The 20,225-nt window shown below is 42.8% G+C and overlaps 1 protein-coding gene across 2 annotated transcripts in view; it reads left to right on the forward strand.

The window, feature by feature from the left end:
• Positions 1-20,225, forward strand: part of CDKAL1 (CDK5 regulatory subunit associated protein 1 like 1) — a 648,436-nt gene that overhangs the window by 348,941 nt on the left and 279,270 nt on the right. For both annotated transcript variants that reach the window (XM_026660497.1, XM_026660489.1), the window contains one exon: positions 465-631. In XM_026660497.1, coding sequence (XP_026516282.1) covers positions 465-631 — 167 coding nt within the window. The remainder of the gene's footprint in view (positions 1-464; positions 632-20,225) is intronic.

Here is a 20,225-nt window from a genome sequence, read left to right on the forward strand (position 1 = left end):
TCAGCCGTTGGCTTGTTAGAGCCTTAACTACCTTTGGCCTTTGCAGGCTGTTAACTAACAAGTCAGTCAGTTAACCGCTAGTAATGGTCATTAGCATGGACTGATTGCTTGAGCAGCATTGTTTGGCCTTTTTAATAAACTAGATAGCCTCAAAGATGGGAGTGCAGTAAAAGTCCAAACTGAGTTGCTTTAGAGGCAGCACAGTATTAATCATTGGCTGTGAATGTTAATCACTCCACAGCAGTGATAATTTACAGCATTGTTGTAGCACTCTGGTGCTCATAAAATGAACTTAATAACCCACCACTACCCATGGGATAAGCCTCTTTTTTTCTGCAATTGAATACTCAGCCTGGCTGCATAATAGTCTTGTGAAATACTGCATTAAAAAGGGTGAGCAGCTGTACGATAAAATAAACAGCTCTAAAACAGATTTGTTAATTATCTCTTTCTTTTATTCACAGAGGGTGTTTGTGAGATATGGCTGACCAGCGAAGACACAGGGGCTTATGGCAGAGACATTGGCACAGACCTTCCTACACTTCTGTGGAAGCTGGTTGAAGTTATTCCTGAGGGAGCTATGCTGAGACTTGGCATGACAAATCCTCCCTATATTTTAGAGCATCTGGAGGTAAGTAAAAAAGAGAATCATTTACATATTGACATAGATGTTAACAAATCAAGTCAGTGTGGTATCCTGTGTAGAATGATAAGTGCTTCATTTAAGACTGTTAGTAACTTTTTGTAGTCACAGATTATAAAAAGTAAATTTGTAGAATTAGGCTTTAGATGTTAAACCATTTGTCTGTCATAGGAGATTGTCCAATTAATCAAATATCCAAATCTTCTTGAGTGTGATAATATTATTGTGGACTCTAACTGAGCAACTTGAGGGTAGTGATGTTTGGATTTTACTTTCATAATCAGCCCTTTCAATAGCTAGTAGAAGAGGTCATAGCAAACTATGGATCCTGAGTCAAAATCTTCCTCCCATTTGTACCTCTCAGAAATGCACCCAGAAAAACTTGTATCGATCTTAGGGCTGGTCCACACTAACCCCCCAGTTCAAACTAAGATACGCAACTTCAGCTACGTGAATAACACAACTGAAGTCGAAGTATCTTAGTTCGAACTACAAGGTACTTACCGTGGGTCCACACGCGGCAGGCAGGCTCCCCTGTCGACTCCGCGTACTCCTCTCGCGGAGCAGGAGTACCAGTGTCGACGGCGAGCACTTCCGGGATCGATTTATCGCGTCTAGACAAGATGCGATAAATCAATCCCAGAAGATTGATTGCTTACCGCCGAACCCAGAGGTAAGTATAGACGTACCCTTAGACTCAGCATTGTGTTCGTAAGATGGCAAACATCAGGATGAAGAATAAAAGTGAAAATATTGCCCTGTGAGTGTGCAGGGCTCCCATAGAGAGCAATGGGAACTTTAAAAGTTTAGTTAGAAAAGAACATTTTGTAACAAAATAAATCAGTGAAGGCAGAGACAATGTGTTGAAGAATGGATGTGAACTACAAATATACAAGTAGCAGGAATTGAGAGAATTCTCTAAAGAATTGTACCTGGTGACAAAATCAGAGGGGTAGCCGTTTTAGTCTGGATCTGTAAAAAGCGACAAAGAGTCCTATGGCAGGTGCCACAGGACTCTTTGTCACTGGTGACAAAATGAATTTCCTGAATCTCTTATGAATTGATGATGGGAAAAACCTAACATAAGGGAGCAAAAGCAGTGACTTAGAAGTCTTCTGTAGTCTGTATCTCATCAATACCCAGATACAGCTACATATATATGAAAATAAATAGCAGGTAAACATCCAGCACTACCTCAAATATTATAAATGAAGTATTTCCACTTGTGGTTCCTTAAAGCATTGAAGCCCACGTTTATTTAACATTGTGCCCAGTGAGCTCTTCAAAGTCCTGAGGAATAGAGAGTGAGCCTAACTGCCTTGATTTCTAAAGAAACTGTATACTAGTATGCAGGATCTTTCAAGAAGAGTCTGTTGCCACTAGAATATAAAGGGATAGCTTTGTGGTCTAGGATCAATGGTGGCTATTGAAGCATAAAGGTCGATAGACATAACTGACAGATAAAGGTGCACTCAGTTACTGTTTAAAATAATGAGTAAAGATGCTACTGTATCAATCAAAACAGGATAGGTCTTCTGAGGAGCCTCAGCTGTCTAAGCATCATTTTGGGGATACACAGAAACTCTAGAATTACAAGTTTCATCCTTCTTATGTGTACCATGCAAGTGTGGGATAAGACCATAAAATGAGTCTGATTTGTTGAGCACCTCAAAGATCTGTTGTCAGTTTTTATAGGAGCTGGGATTTGCATTGTTGTTTCTGGCCTAAATCTTCTGCCCATACTCACCTTTTTGTAGTTATGTGTATGCTGGGGATTGCCACCCACTCCAGAGGTAGATGTATTTAAGTGCTGATGTATGTACGGACGGTATATTCCCAGTTATCAGAATTTCCTTTGTCCAAAAATCCTAATTATTCGAATCCACATTGTGTCCCCCATATAGCTCTACAAATCACAAGTAATACATTCACATGAACTTCATGGCATACTACATTAACAAAAAATTCATGATACACCAGTGGAGCTGTGTACTCACTCAATGATTACAACATTGTGTCGACTTCGAAGTGCATCTTGCATAATTAGTTGTATTCATAGCAACATAATAAGTGTTCCTCCCCCATCATGGAGACTAGGACATGGCTTCCCAGTGACCAGCGGGGCAGGGATCTCACCGACACCAGAATCAGCACTGAGGGGCCGCATCCAGCCACAGCCCGAGACAGGCTACCTGGGCACCAGGACAGTCACGGGGCAGCGAGGTGCGTAGGTGATGGGCTGATGCACAGAGTGCCATCATTCCCAGCTGTACTGGAAGCTTTACTGCCTCCCAGCCTACAGCTAGATCCCAGATCAAAATAGCACTTCTGTTTATCTGAACACCTAGTTATCTGAAGGATATTTGGCCATTTGGATAAATGAGGGTGTAATGTATAAGATTTTTGAAAAACTTTAGAATCCTCCAAGATGAAATATTTCCATAAACATTTACATTAATATTACTTATGATATTATGATTGTATCTTTATTACAGTGTTTCAGATTTATTAAATCAGTTGATTTAATTTGCAGAAGCTATGGTCAACATACCATAGATTTACCATACCAACATACCAACATCAAACCTAATAATGATCGAAACAGATCAAAGTTATAATACTTCATATTTGTTTTTGGAACGAGCACAGTTTCTAAGAGTACACATTTAACATTTATCAGGCACACTGATAACTTCTGACTTACACATTCAGCTTGTAATGTGTTATGGGTGTGTAACTAGTAATGACTAAATGGTAGCAGGTCACTGTAGGTCAAATGCAGCTTTAGGCAGCATGTTAAGACAGCTTTGAACACTCGTCAGCTTTACCCTAGGTATCCCTTGCAGGATGGTTCATTGTACATATCAAAGCTGGTAATTATAAAATATATAAATAAATGTTGATAAATGCAAAGTAAAAGACATTGAAGGGAAACATTTAAACTACTCCATATGCTTTACAGGTTCTAACTATATCACCTCAGGAAAAGTGACCTGAATGCCACTTTGGACAGCTCAATGAAGACTTCTAAACAATGTATCAGAAAATTAAATAAGATGTTCAAATAAATAAGGAATGGGATGGAGAATAATTCAGAAAATATTATATTGCCATTTTATAAATTAGCAGTATGACTTCAGTACTGATCACCCCAGCTCAGAAAGGATATTAGAGAATTGCAGCTGGATCAGAGAAAGGCGACAAAAATTATTAGGGCATGAAAAAAATATTTTATTAAGAGAAATTGAATAAGAGGGGATATGATAAAAGTATATAAAATAATGAATGTGATAAAGAAGGTAGGTTGGAAGTTTGTGTTCTCCTTATCCCAAAACAACAACAACAAGGGACACACAGAAATTATGAAGTGGCAAATTCAAAACTGATAAAAAGAAGTCCTTTTTCACACAACATATAATTAAACTGGAATTTATTACCTCAAGATATTGAGACCAAAAACTTAGCAAGGTTCAAAAAGAAATCTGACATTTATATGTATAACAAGATATTCAAAGTTATCATAGTTAATACTACACATTTTTGGAAGAGATATTAAACCTCATGCTTCTGGATTTAAGGTAGTCTCTAAATACTAGGAGTTAGGAGGAGACCTACTGTGGAGAAGCAGATGATTTTCTGACATCTACCTATCCAGGGTTTCTTGAACAGTCCTTTGAAGCATCTGGAGTTGGCTGCTTTTGAAGATGGGATACCAAACTATCGAGACCACAATTCTGATCTAGTATGGCAATTCCTATCTTCCTGTGACATATTTTCAAGTACTTGCGGGGATGGGGGGGGAAGGGCGGGTTAAAAGTGCTTGCACACTGTCTCGTTTTCTGAGGGAAAACATTGGTCTTAGTGGAGAGAGATTCTTCCATATATATATATTTCTCATGTGCTGAATTGCCACAAATAATGGGTATATAATTACCTAGATCGAATAAAAACGCACACTTGGTTTGTATTTCAGTTAAAGCTTGCATTCTTTTGTGTAAAATACGTTGACTTGTAATCCGTATGATTCAATTTAGCACTGACAAGGATTAAAAACAGCCTTTTCCAGTACTACTGTAAAGCATCTTGTGACTGTGTGTTTTGGAGGCATTTTGTTTGGGGTTTTTTGTGACTTCTGGTATCGGTTCAGGGAACCCAGCTCACTGTTCATCCTGATACAATTCCCTAGAGTTTATATGGGTCAGTTAACCTTGCTGCCAGGATACTTACCCTAATATTGTATCTCAATCTATCACTGCCACGTAGCAGATTGTTCACTTCCTGTTAAGCACTGTATTGATTATACAATTGCTTTATTGATTTATAAGACATCACACAGCTTGGCATTGTTTAGCTAGTGGATTTCTTTTGTTCGTGAGATTCAGGGATGTGGTATTGCTTATGATCCATAAGAATTATTTGAGGTTACAGAGTTAGAGATCCCGTAGTCACTTTGTTCCCCGTCTTTTGAATTCACGCTCAGACCACACCAAAAAATGTGCTAATTGCTGAAGCTCTAAATGCCATACAGTAATTATTTTTTTATTTGGTATTTCAAATCATGGATTTTGTGACATTATTTATTTTAGCATTGAGTGATGGGATTTTCATGTGGTGTGTGTGTGTGAGTGACACAGAAACCTTACTCAAAAACCTCCAGTTGGTTGCTGTGTCAATGGAGGTGCTTGAAGATTGAAGAGAATACAAAGTCCTTACCCATTACCCAAGTTGTATACCCTTGTTGGCTGAAAGAGCTGAATGTTTGCTAATCCTTTGGCCTTGTCTTGACTAGGAAATAAGATGCTTTTTTCCCCAAGCCAGTTAGTTTGAGAATAATAATATGTAAATATGTACACTTTACATAGTCAAAGTGCTAAGAAGTGATAGATTTTATTATTATTATTCTTTATTATTTATTCAATGTGGACAAATGAAAGCTAGTATCCCTGGAAGAAAATAAACTGGAAAGCAGATCTTCAATAAGAGGTAGAGAATAGGACGTCACTGAATTAATTTCTGTTTGAACTAGAAAAACATCCAGTCTTGATTTAAAAATTGCCAGTGATGGAAAATCTATCACAACTCTTGGTAAGTTGTTCCAATAGCTCTATTACACTCAGTGTTAAAAAAATGGTCTTATTTCTAGTCTGAAGTTGTCTATCCTCAAATTACAGAAATTCAATCTTATGCTGTTATCTACTAGATTGAAGAACTCATTCTCAAAGTTTTGTTCCCCATGTAAGCATTTAGATTGTGACCAACTCACTCCTTAACCTTCTCTTTGTTAAACTAAACAGATTGAGCTACTGAAGTCTATTACAATAAGGCATGTTAGTAGTACAGAGCCTCTAGCAAATGTCACAAAGATTGATGAATGATATAAGGATGACATGACAAGAAGTCCCGTCTTAACCGAATTGACAGTGCTATAGCAAAGGGCATTATGCACTAAACTTTTGCCCTTCTGGGGGTGGCCTAATCCCTTTTGACCCCTGAGCCCCCAATAGAAAGGTCCTTCTAACCTAGGTCTGGGGAACCAAGGAGATTTGCCTGGGGGAACCATTGGTTCAGCAAGCAGCGTTGCAGCCATCTTCTAAACATGCACTGGTGGAAGTGGCCATGTCACAGACATTGTTAAAAAAACTTATTATTCACCTAAGAAGGTTGGAAGGTTCAAGGATGTGAACTCTTTTTTTTTTTTTTTTTTCAGTTGGCAAGGAAGCATCAAAAATCTTTGAACTGAAAGCAAGTAGCTAGCTGGCTTACTGAGCAAAATACTTATGCATTCCACAAGCCAACCAGGATTCAGTTTAAAAGAAATAAAACAGTTGTCTCAGATGTGGATACACAATGGCAGGCTGATTGGATTGACATGAGTGCCTTTGCAAAATACAACAGAGGTGATAAGTACATAACTATGCCTCTAAAGTGTGAGATTGAAAGACAAGATTGGTGGGGAGGTAACTAAAGCTTTTAAAACAATATTCATTAATGGGAAAGTGCCTCAAAAGCTACAGATGAATTGGGATAAAAGAATTTTAGACAACGCTGAGGCCTATAAAGGCAGCCATCTAGTCAGCCAACAGCACAGGACCCAGGGGAGTTTGAGTGTAGATCTGTTGGAGGAGAAGGGAGGCAACCCCTGTTCCTTAGGGGCAGCAAGTCCATTCTTGAGGGTGTGTATAATTGTTTACTTGTTTTTTAATTTGCAAAGTCTGGTAGTGGGCTGTGAGAGAAGCAGAGCACTTGATCACAACTAAACCTTGATTAAGGGAGCAGAGCTTCCCTCATCAGGAAGCTTATAAAGGCAGCTAGCCAGCCAGTGAACAGATCTGAAAATAGGGAAGTTTGTAAGGAGAGTTTGGGGGAGGAGGTTTTTTGTTTTGTTTTTCTTTCTTGATGGGAGCTTAGGAGTGAAGTCTATGACAATTACACAGGCAGCAGTGGTAGTGACCTGAGGAACGGAAGAGACAATGAAGATGTTGGATGTGGACACTGTGGGATATACGTTATACTTGAGAGAAGGTACCTGGAAGATGCTTCATTTGTATGAAGTGCCACCTGATAGGAAGAGGAAATCCAAGGTTTGCAGCTGCAGCTAAAAATTATGGTTGAATTTCAAAGGGGAGGGAAGGAGAGAGGAAGCTGAAACGAAACCTCAAGATGCTCAGATGCAAGCTGGACCAGAGAACTATGTGACTAGACTCCTGAATGAAGAAAGTGGCCAGTGGAAGCATGTGAATACAAGAATAAGGCAGAGGAAAAGACCAACTAGCAAAGGAGAAATAGAGACAAGGAATGGGTTTGATGAGTTGGAAAATGAAGGGGAGAGGCAGACAGTAACAGAAGATGGGAGAGTGATGAAGAAAATAGTGGCTAGTCCTACAAGAGGAGAGGAAGAGACAGTGGAGATGGCCAGAGTTTGGACCCCCAGGAGCACAGAGGATGACTCGCAGAAGATTTTAAATGAGAACAGAAGACAAGAAGACTTGCAGCCAGAAAGAATAGAAGGGGAAAGGCCAGATAATTACACCAACACCAGAAAGAGGCAGGTCTTCGTGGAAGGCTTTGGAATGTTCAACGACTGGGAAGCATTCACAGATAGAGAACTGTTCTCACAGTATGGGTTCCATGTGAGTAGGGAGCGAAACAGACTTCTGGGATGGAGGTTGGTACAACTAATTAAAATAACTTTAAACTGGGAATTCAGAGAAGGCAGCTGGAAGATGATCATGTAGTCTCCACTCCTAGTTCTATTATTGGGAGGAAAATCAAGTAAAAGAGGATACTGCAATGGAAAAAGGAACAATATTGGGGTAGGAGAATGGACAACACGAGGAAAGATAGTGCCAAAACCACCGACAGGAACAGTCAGGTAGGTAATATTGGGAGTAAAATGAATCTACCTAATTGGGTGAGAAATCTGGGTGAAGTCAAGCAGAAATAACTAAGGTGTTTATATACCAATACAAGGAGACTGGATAACAGAATGGAGGAACTAGAACTACTGGTGCAGGAAGGGAACTAGATATTATAAGGATAATGGAAACATGGTGTAATAGTAGTCATGACTGGAAAACAGATATTAAGAGTTATGTGGTATTCAGGAAAGACAAATAAAGGTAAAGGGCTTTATTGCTTCAGGCGAAACCATGAGGCAGAGCACGGGTGGATGGGCAGACCAACGGATACTACTACTTTCAAAAGCTCTGGCTCCGGACATATAGCACATGTCTATAACCCTCAGTGGAATACAGATAGGAACCATACATCTGAAAGAACCTCCAGTTACAGGTAAGTAACCTCCTCTTACAGCACCAGAAGAAGCAAATACAGTAAACAGCCTCTCCAGATCTTTTGTGATCTGTGTTTGCCATTTCTCCAACTGTCTCTTATTTATACCCAAAAATGTTATTTTGTTGACTGAGTCAATGTTTTAACCTTAATCTGAGTAGATAATGCTTTTTAATCACACTATGCAAAGAAGTTTTGGTTAATATCATTCAGGAGTCTGAAAGCCACAGTCTGTCAAATATCCTGTTGGCAGTCTGAACACCTTTGCTTGACAAGTAATTTGCTCAATTTTATTTCTTTGTCTCTCAAACATTTATTTTTGTTAGGTTTTCTATAAAGGCCTTCAAAAGTTTAAATGTACATCTGGCTATTTGCCCATTTGTGTATGCACACACCCATATGTTTATGCTTTAAAAAGTAAGAGAACCATATGAAAATGCCTTTAAGTGGAGACCAGACTGAGAGCTTGTGTATACCTAGTGCTGTTTTCTCTACACTTTTATATTAACAGAATTGTCCTGCGTCTTTGTTTGACTATCAAAATAAAATACAAGTTCTAGACTCTTACCTTTAATCTTCATCAAATTAAACTACAGGGTTACACATTTGATTGCTTCTTTAGACCAAGGACATTGCACCCACCTGAGGCTCCTTGCATCTCTCAATTCCTATAAGCTCCCCTGTGTGCCATCTCCTGTGTTTCAGGGACTCAGGCTATGTCTACACTACAGCCTATGTCGGTAAAACTTATGTCGCTCCGGGGTGTGAATATTCCACTCCCCGGAGCAACATAAATTACACTGACATACGTACCCATGTGCACAGCGCTGTCAGTGAGAGAGCTTATCCCGCTGACATAGCTTCTGCCGCTGGCGGAGGTGGGTTTTTATGCCCACGGGAGAGTTTTCTCCCGTCGGCATAGAGTGTCTTCATCAGACACACTGCTATGCCGCTGGAGTGCTGTACATATAGACATGCCCTCACTGCAACCCCCCACTCTTCTCTAATGCCAGGACCTCTATGTGCCCTTGTTCTCGCTCTGTGCACCAGGGGCTTCGTGTGCTGTCTCCCCAATGCCACCACTCTCCTTGATACCAAGGTCCCTCATTCCCCACAACCCCCTCCAGGGAATCTGTGAGCCCCCATTCTTCCTTCCTCCTATGCCAGGGGTTGTGTGTATGTCAGTGAAAATGAGGTAGTATCAGAGTCTAAAATAGGGAAAGAACAAGTCAAAAATTACTTTGACAAGTTAGATGTCTTCAAATCATGAGGGCTTGATGAAATGCATCCTAGAATACTCACGGAGCTGACTGAGGAGATATCTGAGCCATTATCTTTGAAAAGTCATAGAAGCCGGGAGACATTCCAGAAGACTGGAAAAGGGCAAATATAGTGACCATCTATAAAAAGGGAAATAAGGACAACCTGGGAAATTACAGACCAGTCAGCTTAACTTCTGAACCCGGAAAGATAATGGAGCAAATAATTAAGCAATCAATTTGCAAACACCTAGAAGATAATAAGGTGATAAATAACAGCATGGATTTGTCAAGAATAAATCATGTCAAACCAACCTGATAGCTTTCTTTGACAGTGTAACAAGCCTTGTGGATGGGGGGAAGCTGTAGATGTGATATATCTTGACTTTAGTAAGGCTTTTGATACTGTCTCGCATGACCTTCTCATAAACAAACTAGGGAAATACAACCTAGCTGGAGCTACTATAAGGTGGGTGCATAGCTGGTTGGAAAATCGTTCCCAGAGAGTAGTTATCAATGCTTCACTGTCATGCTGGAAGGGCATAACAAATGGGGTCCTGCAGGGATCGGTTCTGGGTCCAGTTCTGTTCAATATCTTCATCAGTGATTTAGATAATGGCATAGAGAGTACACTTATAAAGTTTGTGGGTGATACCAAAATGGAAGGAGTTGCAAGTGTTTTGGAGGATAGGATTAAAATTCAAATTGATCTGGACAAACTGGAGAAATGGTTTGAAGTAAATAGGATGAAATTCAGTAAGGACAAATGCAAAGTACTCCACTTAGGAAGGAACAATCAGTTGCACACATGCAAAATGGGAAATGACTGCCTAGGAAGGAGTACTGTGGAAAGGTATTGGGGGTCATAGTGGATCACAAGCTAAATAGGAGTCAACAGTGTAACGCTGTCATAAAAAAAGCAAACATCATTCTGGGATGTATTAGCAGGAGTATTGTAAGAAGAGACGAGAAGTAATTCTTCTGCTCTACTCCTTGCTGATTAGGCCTCAACTGGAGTATTGTGTCCAGTTCTGGGCACATTTCATGAAAGATGTGGACAAATTGGAGAAAGGCCAGAGAAGAGCAACAAAAATGATTAAAGGTCTAGAAACATGACCTCTGAGGGAAGATTGAAAAAATTGGGTTTGTTTAATCTGGAAAAGAGAAGACTGAGAGGGGACATAAGTTTTCAAGTACATAAAAGGATGTTACTAGGAGGAGGGAGAAAAATTGTTGTTCTTAACCTCTGAGGATAGGACAAGAAGAAATGGGCTTAAATTGCAGCAAGGGAGGTTTAGGTTGGACATTAGGAAAAACTTCCTAACTGTCAGAGTGGTCAAGCATTGGAATAAACTGCCTAGGGAGGTTGTGGAATCTCCATCATTGGGGATTTTTAAGAGCAGGTTGGACAAACACCTGTCAGGGATGGTCTAGATACTTAGTCCTGCTTTGAGTACAAGGGACTGGCCTAGATGACCTCTCAAGGTCCCTTCCAGTTCTATGATTCTATCCCCTGACCCCTCATTCTCTCTCCCCTCATTCCAGGAGCTTGGTGTGTGCACCATTCCCTCCATGTCTCCCCATTTCTCCCCTTTCCCCCACCATTCTCATATTTCTTTTCCCTTCAGGATGTCAGCTGTTTAAAACTATATTGGGAAGATAGGCAGAGTTAAAATAAGAGGTATTGTTGTGCTGGAATATATTAATGGCTGCCATCAGATGGTTCATTGATCTATAGACAATTACAGAGGTGGTTGAAGGTGATGGCTCTGCTAACCGCATGCCAGGGGTTCTGTGTGTCCTGCATTTTCCCCTTTCAGTTTTTCTGATTTTCATCAAAATCAATAGGATTCTGGACATTGATGCCTAGAATATTCCCTGAAATTTTTGAATTGATTGGATGCGGTATTCAAAACTAATTACAGACAAATAGAGAAATGCTATTGAGTTGACTGTTACACCTCACTTCGTTTGTGCAGTTAGGATCACAGTAGCATGAAAAACAGACAGTGTTGTATGTGCAACACCCTAGCTAAGTGTTGTGTTCCCTTCTGATGACTGCCCCACAGAGTGGGTAATAATGTATTACCACTACCAGCAGTAATGGGGGTTACTCCTTTTAGCTTTTGTGCTAAAGGCCTGTGCTTTTGCTGCTGAGGTTTAAGGTGGGGAGTCTGGGTCATTACAGATAGTATCTATTTCAGAAGGTTGTTCTTAACTGGAATCTAGCTATTTAAAATCTTTCCTAAGAAATGTTGCTGGGTTTCTTGCTGTTAGAATCTGTTGAACAGAATTAGTTATGATAATCTAATTCTGTGTCAGACAGGAACATCAGGCAACTTAGCAACACAGACTAGAAGGCTTTAAAATAGCAAACTGTTTTTAATTCTGTAGCAATACATTTGTAAGCAATTACTATAGGTAATCTTATTTATTTATTTATTTATTATTGTACATGATATAGCAGTGAAATAATTGGTTGTGTGTGACCACAGGTGTGCTGTCCAAACACAACAAAAACGTATTGGAACATTTTGTTGGGAAATGGCAGCTTGATTCCAGGAGACTCTGGCAAGAATGCTCTTTTTAAATGATTTTAACAGCATTTTGTTTTTAGACTAAGGGCTGGTCTACACTGGGGGGGGATCGATCCAAGATACGCAACTTCAGCTACGCAAATAGCGTAGCTGAAATCGAAGTTTCTTGGATCTAATTACCTGGGGTCCACATGGCGCGGGATCGACGGCCACGGCTCCCCCGTCGACTGCGCTACCGCTGCTTGCTCTGGTGGAGTTCCGGAGTCGACGGTGAGCGCGTTCGGGGATCGATATATCGCGTCTTAACGAGACGCGATATATCGATCCCGGATAAATCGATTGCTACCCGCCGATACAGCGGGTAGTGAAGACGTACCCTATGTATGAGTAATACTGGATTTCATATTTGCAAGCAGACGTAGGCCTAATTAATGAAGTTACTTAATTTAGGAAGCCTCATAAAAGGATTCTGCTAACCCTTCCACAATATTTCAGGGTCCCTTACTCAAAAGTGCCTTTAGATTGTATGGTTGAATGTGAATTTTGTGAGGAAGGAATTATTGATAGTTTTTAGAGGTTCATCCTTGAATCTGTTTAGGGATTGACAAAACCCAGTATAACTTGTCATAATATGGAATCAGTATTACTGGATTGTTCCTTACACTAAGGGTATGTCTACACTATGAAATTAGGTCCATTTAATAGAAGTCGATTTTTTAGAAATCGATTTGATACAGTCGATTGTGTGTGTCCCCACTAAGCACATTAAGTCGGTGGAGTGCGTCCACAGTACCGAGGCTAGCGTCGACTTTAGGAGCGTTGCACTGTGGGTAGCTATCCCACAGTTCCCGCAGTCTCCGCTGCCCATTGGAATTCTGGGTTGAGCTCCCAATGCCTGATGGGGCAAAAACATTGTTGCGGGTGGTTCTGGGTACATGTCATCAGGCCCCCCCTCACTCTGTGAAAGCAACGGCAAACAATCGTTTCTCGCCTTTTTTCCTGGGTTACCCGTGCAGACGGCATACCACGGCAAGCATGGAGCCCACTCAGCTCACTGTCACCGTATGTCTTCTGGGTGCTGCTGGCAGACTCAGTACTGCAGTGCTACACAGCAGCATCTCCTTGCCTTGCCTTGCCTTGCCTTGCCGGCAGCAGACGGTGCAATATGACGGTTAACCATCATCGTCGTCTCGTGGGTGCTCCTGGCCGACCTCAGTGAGGTCTGTCGGGGGGTCTCTGGGCAGACATGGGTGCTCCTGGCTGACCTCGGTGAGGTCGGTCGGTGGCGCCTGGACAAAAATGGGAATGACTCCAGGTCATTCTCTTCATTAAGTTTCGTCTAATGGAGATTCAGTCCTGCCTGGAATATCATGCCAGCTGGAGGCTTCTGCCTCAGGCTGCTCTCCCAGCCGGCAGCACCACACGATCACACCTACCCCAGCCTACCCCTTGCTCCCATGGCTCATGAAGCCTGGACAGTAGTAAGGAGCACTTGAACTATAGGCTGAACAAGTGCAGAATGGTGGTAGAATGTGCCTTTGGACGTTTAAAAGCTCGCTGGCACTGTTTGCTGACTAGGCTGTTTGCGATTAGATTAGAAGAGCACAGCAAGGCGCGCTGTGCATCACAGAGGCTTTGAAAACCAGTTTCATGACTGGCCAGGCTTCGGTGTGACAGTTGTGTGTGTTTCTCCTTGATGAAAACCCGTCTCTTTTGTTGATTTTAATTCCTGTAAGCCATGTCATCAGTCGCCCCTCCCTCCATGAGAGCAATGGCAGACAATTGTTTCGCACCTTTTTTCCGTGCAGACGCCATACCACGGCAAGCATGGAGCCTGCTCAGATCACCGCGGCAGTTATGAGCACTGTAAACACCACACGCATTATCCTGCAGTATGTGCAGCACTGGAAACGTCAACAGCAGACGAGGAGGTGACGGCAGTGCGGTGACGAGAGTGATGAGGAAATGGACACACAGTTCTCTCAAAGCACGGGCTGTGGCAATTTGGACATCATGGTGCTAATGGGGCAGGTTCATGCCGTGGAACACAGATTCTGGGCCCGGGAAACAAGCACAGACTGGTGGGACCACATAATGTTGCAGGTCTGGGATGATTCCTAGTGGCTGCAAAACTTTCGCATGAGTAAGGGCACTTTCATGGAACTTTGTGACTTGCTTTTCCCCACCCTGAAGCTCAAGAATACCAAGATGAGAGCAGCCTTCATAGTTCACAAGCGAGTGGCGATAGCCCTCTGGAAGCTTGAAATGTCAGACAGCTACCGGTCAGTCGGGAATCAATTTGGAGTGGGCAAATCTACTGAGGGGGCTGCTGTGATCCAAGTAGCCAATGCGATCACTGAGCTGCTGCTATCAAGGGTAGTGACTCTGGGAAATGTGCAGGTCATAGTGGATGGCTTTGCTGCAATGGGATTCCCTAATTGTGGTGGGGCGATAGACGGAACGCATATCCCTATCTTGGGACCGGATCACCAAAGTAGCCAGTACATAAACCGAAAGGGGTATTTTTCAATGGTGTTGCAAGCACTGGTGGATCACAAGGGACGTTTAACCAACATCAACGTGGGATGGCCGGGAAAGGTACATGACGCTCGTATCTTTAGGAACTCTGGTCTGTGTGAACGGCTGCAGCAAGGGACTTACTTTCCAGACCAGAAAATAACCTTTGGGGGTGTTGAAATGCCTATAGTTATCCTTGGGGACCCAGCCTACCCCTTAATGCCATGGCTCATGAAGCCGTACACAGGCACCCTGGACAGTAGTCAGGAGCTGCTCAACTATAGGCTGAGCAAGTGCAGAATGGTGGTAGAATGTGCATTTGGACATTTAAAAGCTCGCTGGCGCAGTTTACTGACTCAGTTAGACCTCAGCGAAACCAATATTCCCATCGTTATTACTATTTGCTGTGTGCTCCACAATATCTGTGAGAGTAAGGGGGAGACGTTTATGGCAGGGTGGGAGGTTGAGGCAAATCGCCTGGCCGCTTATTACGCACAGCCAGACACCAGGGCGGATAGAAGAGCACAGCAGGGCGTGCTGCACATCAGAGAAGCTGTGAAAACCAGTTTCATGACTGGCCAGGCTACGGTGTGAAAGTTCTGTTTGTTTCTCCTTGATGAAAACCCACCTCCTTGGTTCACTCTACTTCCATGTAAGCCAACCGCCCTCCCCCCTTTGATCTCCACTTGCAGAGGCAATAAAGTCATTGTTGTTTCAAATTCATGCATTCTTTATTAATTCGTCACACAAATGGGGGGATAACTGCCAAGGTAGCCCGGGAGGGGTGGGGAGGAGGGAAGCACCGGGTGGGGTGGCGGAGGAGTGGGGTAGGGAAGGACAAGGCGACACTGCACTTCAAAACTTATTGAAGTTCTTTCTGTTGCTTGGGCAGTCCTCTGGGGTGGAGTGGTTGGGTGGCCGGAGGCCCCCCCACCGCGTTCTTGGGCGTCTGGGTGAGGAGGCTATGGAACTTGGGGAGGAGGGCAGTTGGTTACACAGGGGCTGCAGCGGCGGTCTGTGCTCCTGCTGCCTTTCCTGCACCTCAACAATATGCCGGAGAATATCAGTTTGATCCTCCAGTAACCTAAGCATTGCTTCCTGCCTCCTCTCATCACGCTGACGCCACCGATCATCTTGATCCCGCCACCTGTCCTCGCATTCATTTTGTGCTTTCCTGGACTCTGACATTGTCTGCCTCCGTGCATTTTGCTGAGCTCTTTCAGTGTGGGAGGACTACATGAACTCAGAGAACATTTCTTCACAAGTACATTTTTTTTTCGCCTTCTAATCTTCACTAGCCTTTGGGACGGAGATGATACGGGGAGCGTTGAAACATTTGCAGCTGCAGGAGGAAAAAGAGGCAGAGTAGTATTTAAAAAGACACCAATTTAGAGAACAATGGGTAGACTCTTTCACGGTGAACCAAGCTGTTAACATTACATAGCACATGTGCTTTCTTTACAAGGTCGCATTTTGCCTCTTATATTGAGGGCCTGCCGGTTTGGTGTGTGAGATCACACACGCAGGGCCGGCAGGCAACAGAATTCGGCTTGCAGGCAGACATGTTAAGCCACAGTATTTTGGCTTCTTTAACCTTCATAACATGTGGGGATGGTTTCAAACAGCAGTGCCCTCATTTCCCATACCAAGCACCCGTTGGGTTGGCCATTTAAAATGGGTTGGCCATTTAAAAGGAGGGACAGCGGTTTTCGGGTTAACATGCAGCACAAACCCAGTTAAAACCCCATACACACACCCAATTCTTTGGGATGATAGCTGCACTCCTCCCCGCACCGCGTAGCTAACAGCGGGAGTGATTTCTGTTCAGCCACAGGCAAACAGCCCAGCGGGAACGGCCACCTCTGAATGTCCCCTTAATAAAATTCCCCTATTTCAACCAGGTCACCAGGAATGATATCACTCTTCTGAGGATAACACAGAGAGATAAAGAACGGATGTTGCTTGAATGCCAGCAAACACCGGGACCATACGCTGCCATGCTTTGTTATGCAATGATTCCAGACTACGTGCTACTGGCCTGGCATGGTAATGGAGGACGGAATAAGGCTACCCTCCCCAGAAACCTTTTGCAAAGGCTTTGGGAGTACATCCAGGAGAGCTTCACTGAGATGTCCCTGGAGGATTTCCACTCCATCCCTATACACGTTAACAGACTTTTCCAGTAGCTGTACTGGCCGCCAATGCATCCCAAGTCTTCAGGGCAAATTAATAATTAAACAAGCTTGCTTTTAAACCATGTATTATATTTACAAAGGTAAATATAGCTGTGCGCTATCTTCAACCACCTCCTCATCATCATCTTCCTCGTCCCCAAAATCTGCATCCCTGTTGCGTGAGAATCCATTGACGGAGTCCACACACAGGGCTGGGGTAGTTGTAGGGGCACCCCCTAGAATGGCATGCAGCTCATCATAGAAGCGGCATTTCTGGGGCTCTGACCCGGAGCGGCTGTTTGCCTCTCTGGTTCTTTGGTAGGCTTGCCTGAGCTCCTTAAGTTTCACGTGGCACGGCTGCGGGTCCCTGTTACAGCCTCTGTCCTTCATGCCCTTGGAGATTTTTTCAAATATTCTGGCATTTCGTCTTTTGGAACGGAGTTTGGATGGCACGGATTCGTGTCCCCATACAGCAATCAGATCCAGTACCTCCCGTTCGGTCCATACTGGAGCTCTTTTGTGATTCTGGGACTCCATGGCCACCTGTGCTGATGAGCTCGCCACGCTGGCCAAACAGGAAATGAAATTCAAAAGTTCGTGGGGCTTTTCCTGTCTACCTGGCCAGTGCATCTGAGTTGAGAGTGCTGTCCAGAGCGGTCACAATGGAGCACTCTGGGATAGCTCCCGGAGGCCAATACCATCGAATTGCGTCCACACTACCCCAAATTCGACCAGGCAGGGTCGATTTCAGCGCTAATCCCCTCGTTGGGGAGGAGTACAGAAATCGATTTTAAGAGCCCTTTAAGTCAACAAAAATGGCTTCGTCATGTGGACGGGTGCAGGGTTAAATCAATCTAATACTCGTAGTGTAGCCCAGGGCTAAGTATAAGGAATATCATGGTAATGTTAATTAAGCAAAATTTAAAATTGTTCATGATCAGGAGTGAAATAGTTAGGTCTTGTCTACACGGGGAAATTTACAGATATAATTATACTGGTATAGTTATGTTGGTGTGACTTCCTATGTAGACACTCTTATTCTGAAAAAAATGCACGCAGATGGGGAGTTACCCCAGTATAATTTTATCAGAAAATTTCCTTCTGTAGACAAGCCCTTAATCTCATTTCAGTTGTCATCAGTTTTTCAAGGTAACATTCCAATGAAATAAATATTTCATTTCAAATCTTTTAGAGCTACTGTTTCAGGCTGTCAGTCTGCAGACTTAGGAAAACAATACTATATCTGTTCACACGCCAATCTTATTTAGAAGAATATTGAAACCATAAAGGATAGAAACTTTATTTGTTTTGGTTTTTGAGTCTGTGGTTATTTTTTATGAAAAAGTAAATTTTGGTGCACAATTTTGCAGCAAATTCTTTAGCTGTGGTAATCAGAAGGGGCCGTAGCAATAGTTCCAGATTCACTTTTTTACAATTTTTCTGAATTAAAATAGGCACGTGTGGGTGTGTATTTGAAATAAAAAGGATTTTAGTTTCTATCCCCCTCAAATAAAAGTTGGTTTCCCAAAAATTGAGATGTCACCTTTGAAATTGTGTGCTGTACGTTTATTATGCCTCACTTTCCCAGTGTGTGGTATAGGGATATCAACACCTGCCTCACAGGAGTGTTGAGGGTTAATAAATTAAATATAAACAATGTTGAGATCTTCTGGCAAAAGACACTATAAAAGTATTATTTTTCATAGTGGCTATTTTGGCTGCAAAATTAGTCATAACTATACATCTTGATGTACCTCTCGTCTGCTGAAAACAGAGGAATTCCTCATTTCTTTTCATGGCCCTCTTAGTTCTTAATGTTTCAGTGACCTTTGATATAAGATGAAGTTTATTTGTGCTTTCCATCACTCTTCCTGTCTTGCCAATGGGTATACCAAAGGCACGGTGCTTACAGATTTTCTGTGTGTAGTGTAAATGGAATGGAATGTAATCGAATCACTGTTTCCTCTGAGGTCATGACTTCACCTAAATTCATGAAAAATGTATGTATATACACGAGAGAGAAAAAGAGGGAGAGAATTCAGTCTTAAATGATCATTTAAGATTCCAACAAACAATGGCAGTTTAACAGAGAGAGTCTGTTAATAAAGGTGGAACAGTAATGAGATTAATAGTTCTTACCCCCACTATATTATCCAAGAGGTTCCACTGACTTCAATCAGAGTGACTTGAGTGGGGCCCTTTTTGAAAATCTGATAAACATTCTGGCTTGTCAGAGATGCTTCAATACATGACCTTTGACAGAAACTGTCACATTTATTCAGTAAATTTCTGTCAAGAAAAGAGGCTCAGAGTAGAGAAATTTCTTAATAAACATTTTCTTTCTTTGGACGTAGAGCTAACCCAGATAGATTCCTAAGATCATACTTCATTAAGAGCCTTACCAAACAAGTTGGTTACATTTCATAGTAATTTCCATTCCATTTTGAACTCTAATATTTGCTTGTCATTAATCCTCTCTCTCTCCTGTTTGGCATTTTAACACACTCAGCATTTTCTTATCCATAGCAAATCAGGTTTTTACCAATGTTATAGTCGTTTTCTTTGCTTTCATTATCAGGCTTCAGTGTACACTGTTTGAACATAGGTTGTTGCTTTTATCACTTCTGTACACCTTATGAATTGCTCCCAAAGGGATTTTTATCTTTCTGGAAATCAACACATCCCAGCTAACAGGGGCGGCTCTAGGCACCAGCAAAGCAAGCACGTGCTTGGGGCAGCCCATTTGCAGAGGCGGCAGGGATCCAGCATGGGAGCTGAGAACCAACAGGGGGCCCTGGGAGCTGTAGTTCCTTGGTTAGCTCCCTGCCTATAGAGCCAGCCCTGGAGCAGGGAAAGAACTACATTTCCCAGCATTCCCTTGGCCACTACCAACAGGAAAGAGGGGGAGGGAGTGAGGTAGCTGAGTCCTCATGCTGCAGCCTGCCCTGAATGGAGAGCTGCACTGTGAGTAGGGATACCATATTTTAACATTCAAAAAATAGGACACTCCACGGGGAGGGAGGGTAGCCCCACCTTGCCCCTATCCACTCCCTGTGACCGCCCCCCACAGAAACCCCAACCCATCCAACCCTTCCTGCTCCCTGTCCCCTGATCCCCCCCCTCCCGGGACCCCTGCCCCTAACTGCCCCCCAGGATCCCACCCCCTATCTAAGCCTCCCTTCTCCTTGTCCCCAACTGCCCCCTCCAACTTCCCCCCTAGGGCCCCACCCCCTACCTGTCCCCTGACAAACCCGCAGGACTCCCATGCCTATCCAACCGCTGCCTGTCCCCTGACTGCCCCCCC

Source organism: Terrapene carolina, unplaced genomic scaffold, assembly GCF_002925995.2.
Source record: "Terrapene carolina triunguis isolate 2854851 unplaced genomic scaffold, T_m_triunguis-2.0 Scaffold58, whole genome shotgun sequence".
In the NCBI taxonomy this organism is placed as follows: domain Eukaryota; kingdom Metazoa; phylum Chordata; order Testudines; family Emydidae; genus Terrapene; species Terrapene triunguis.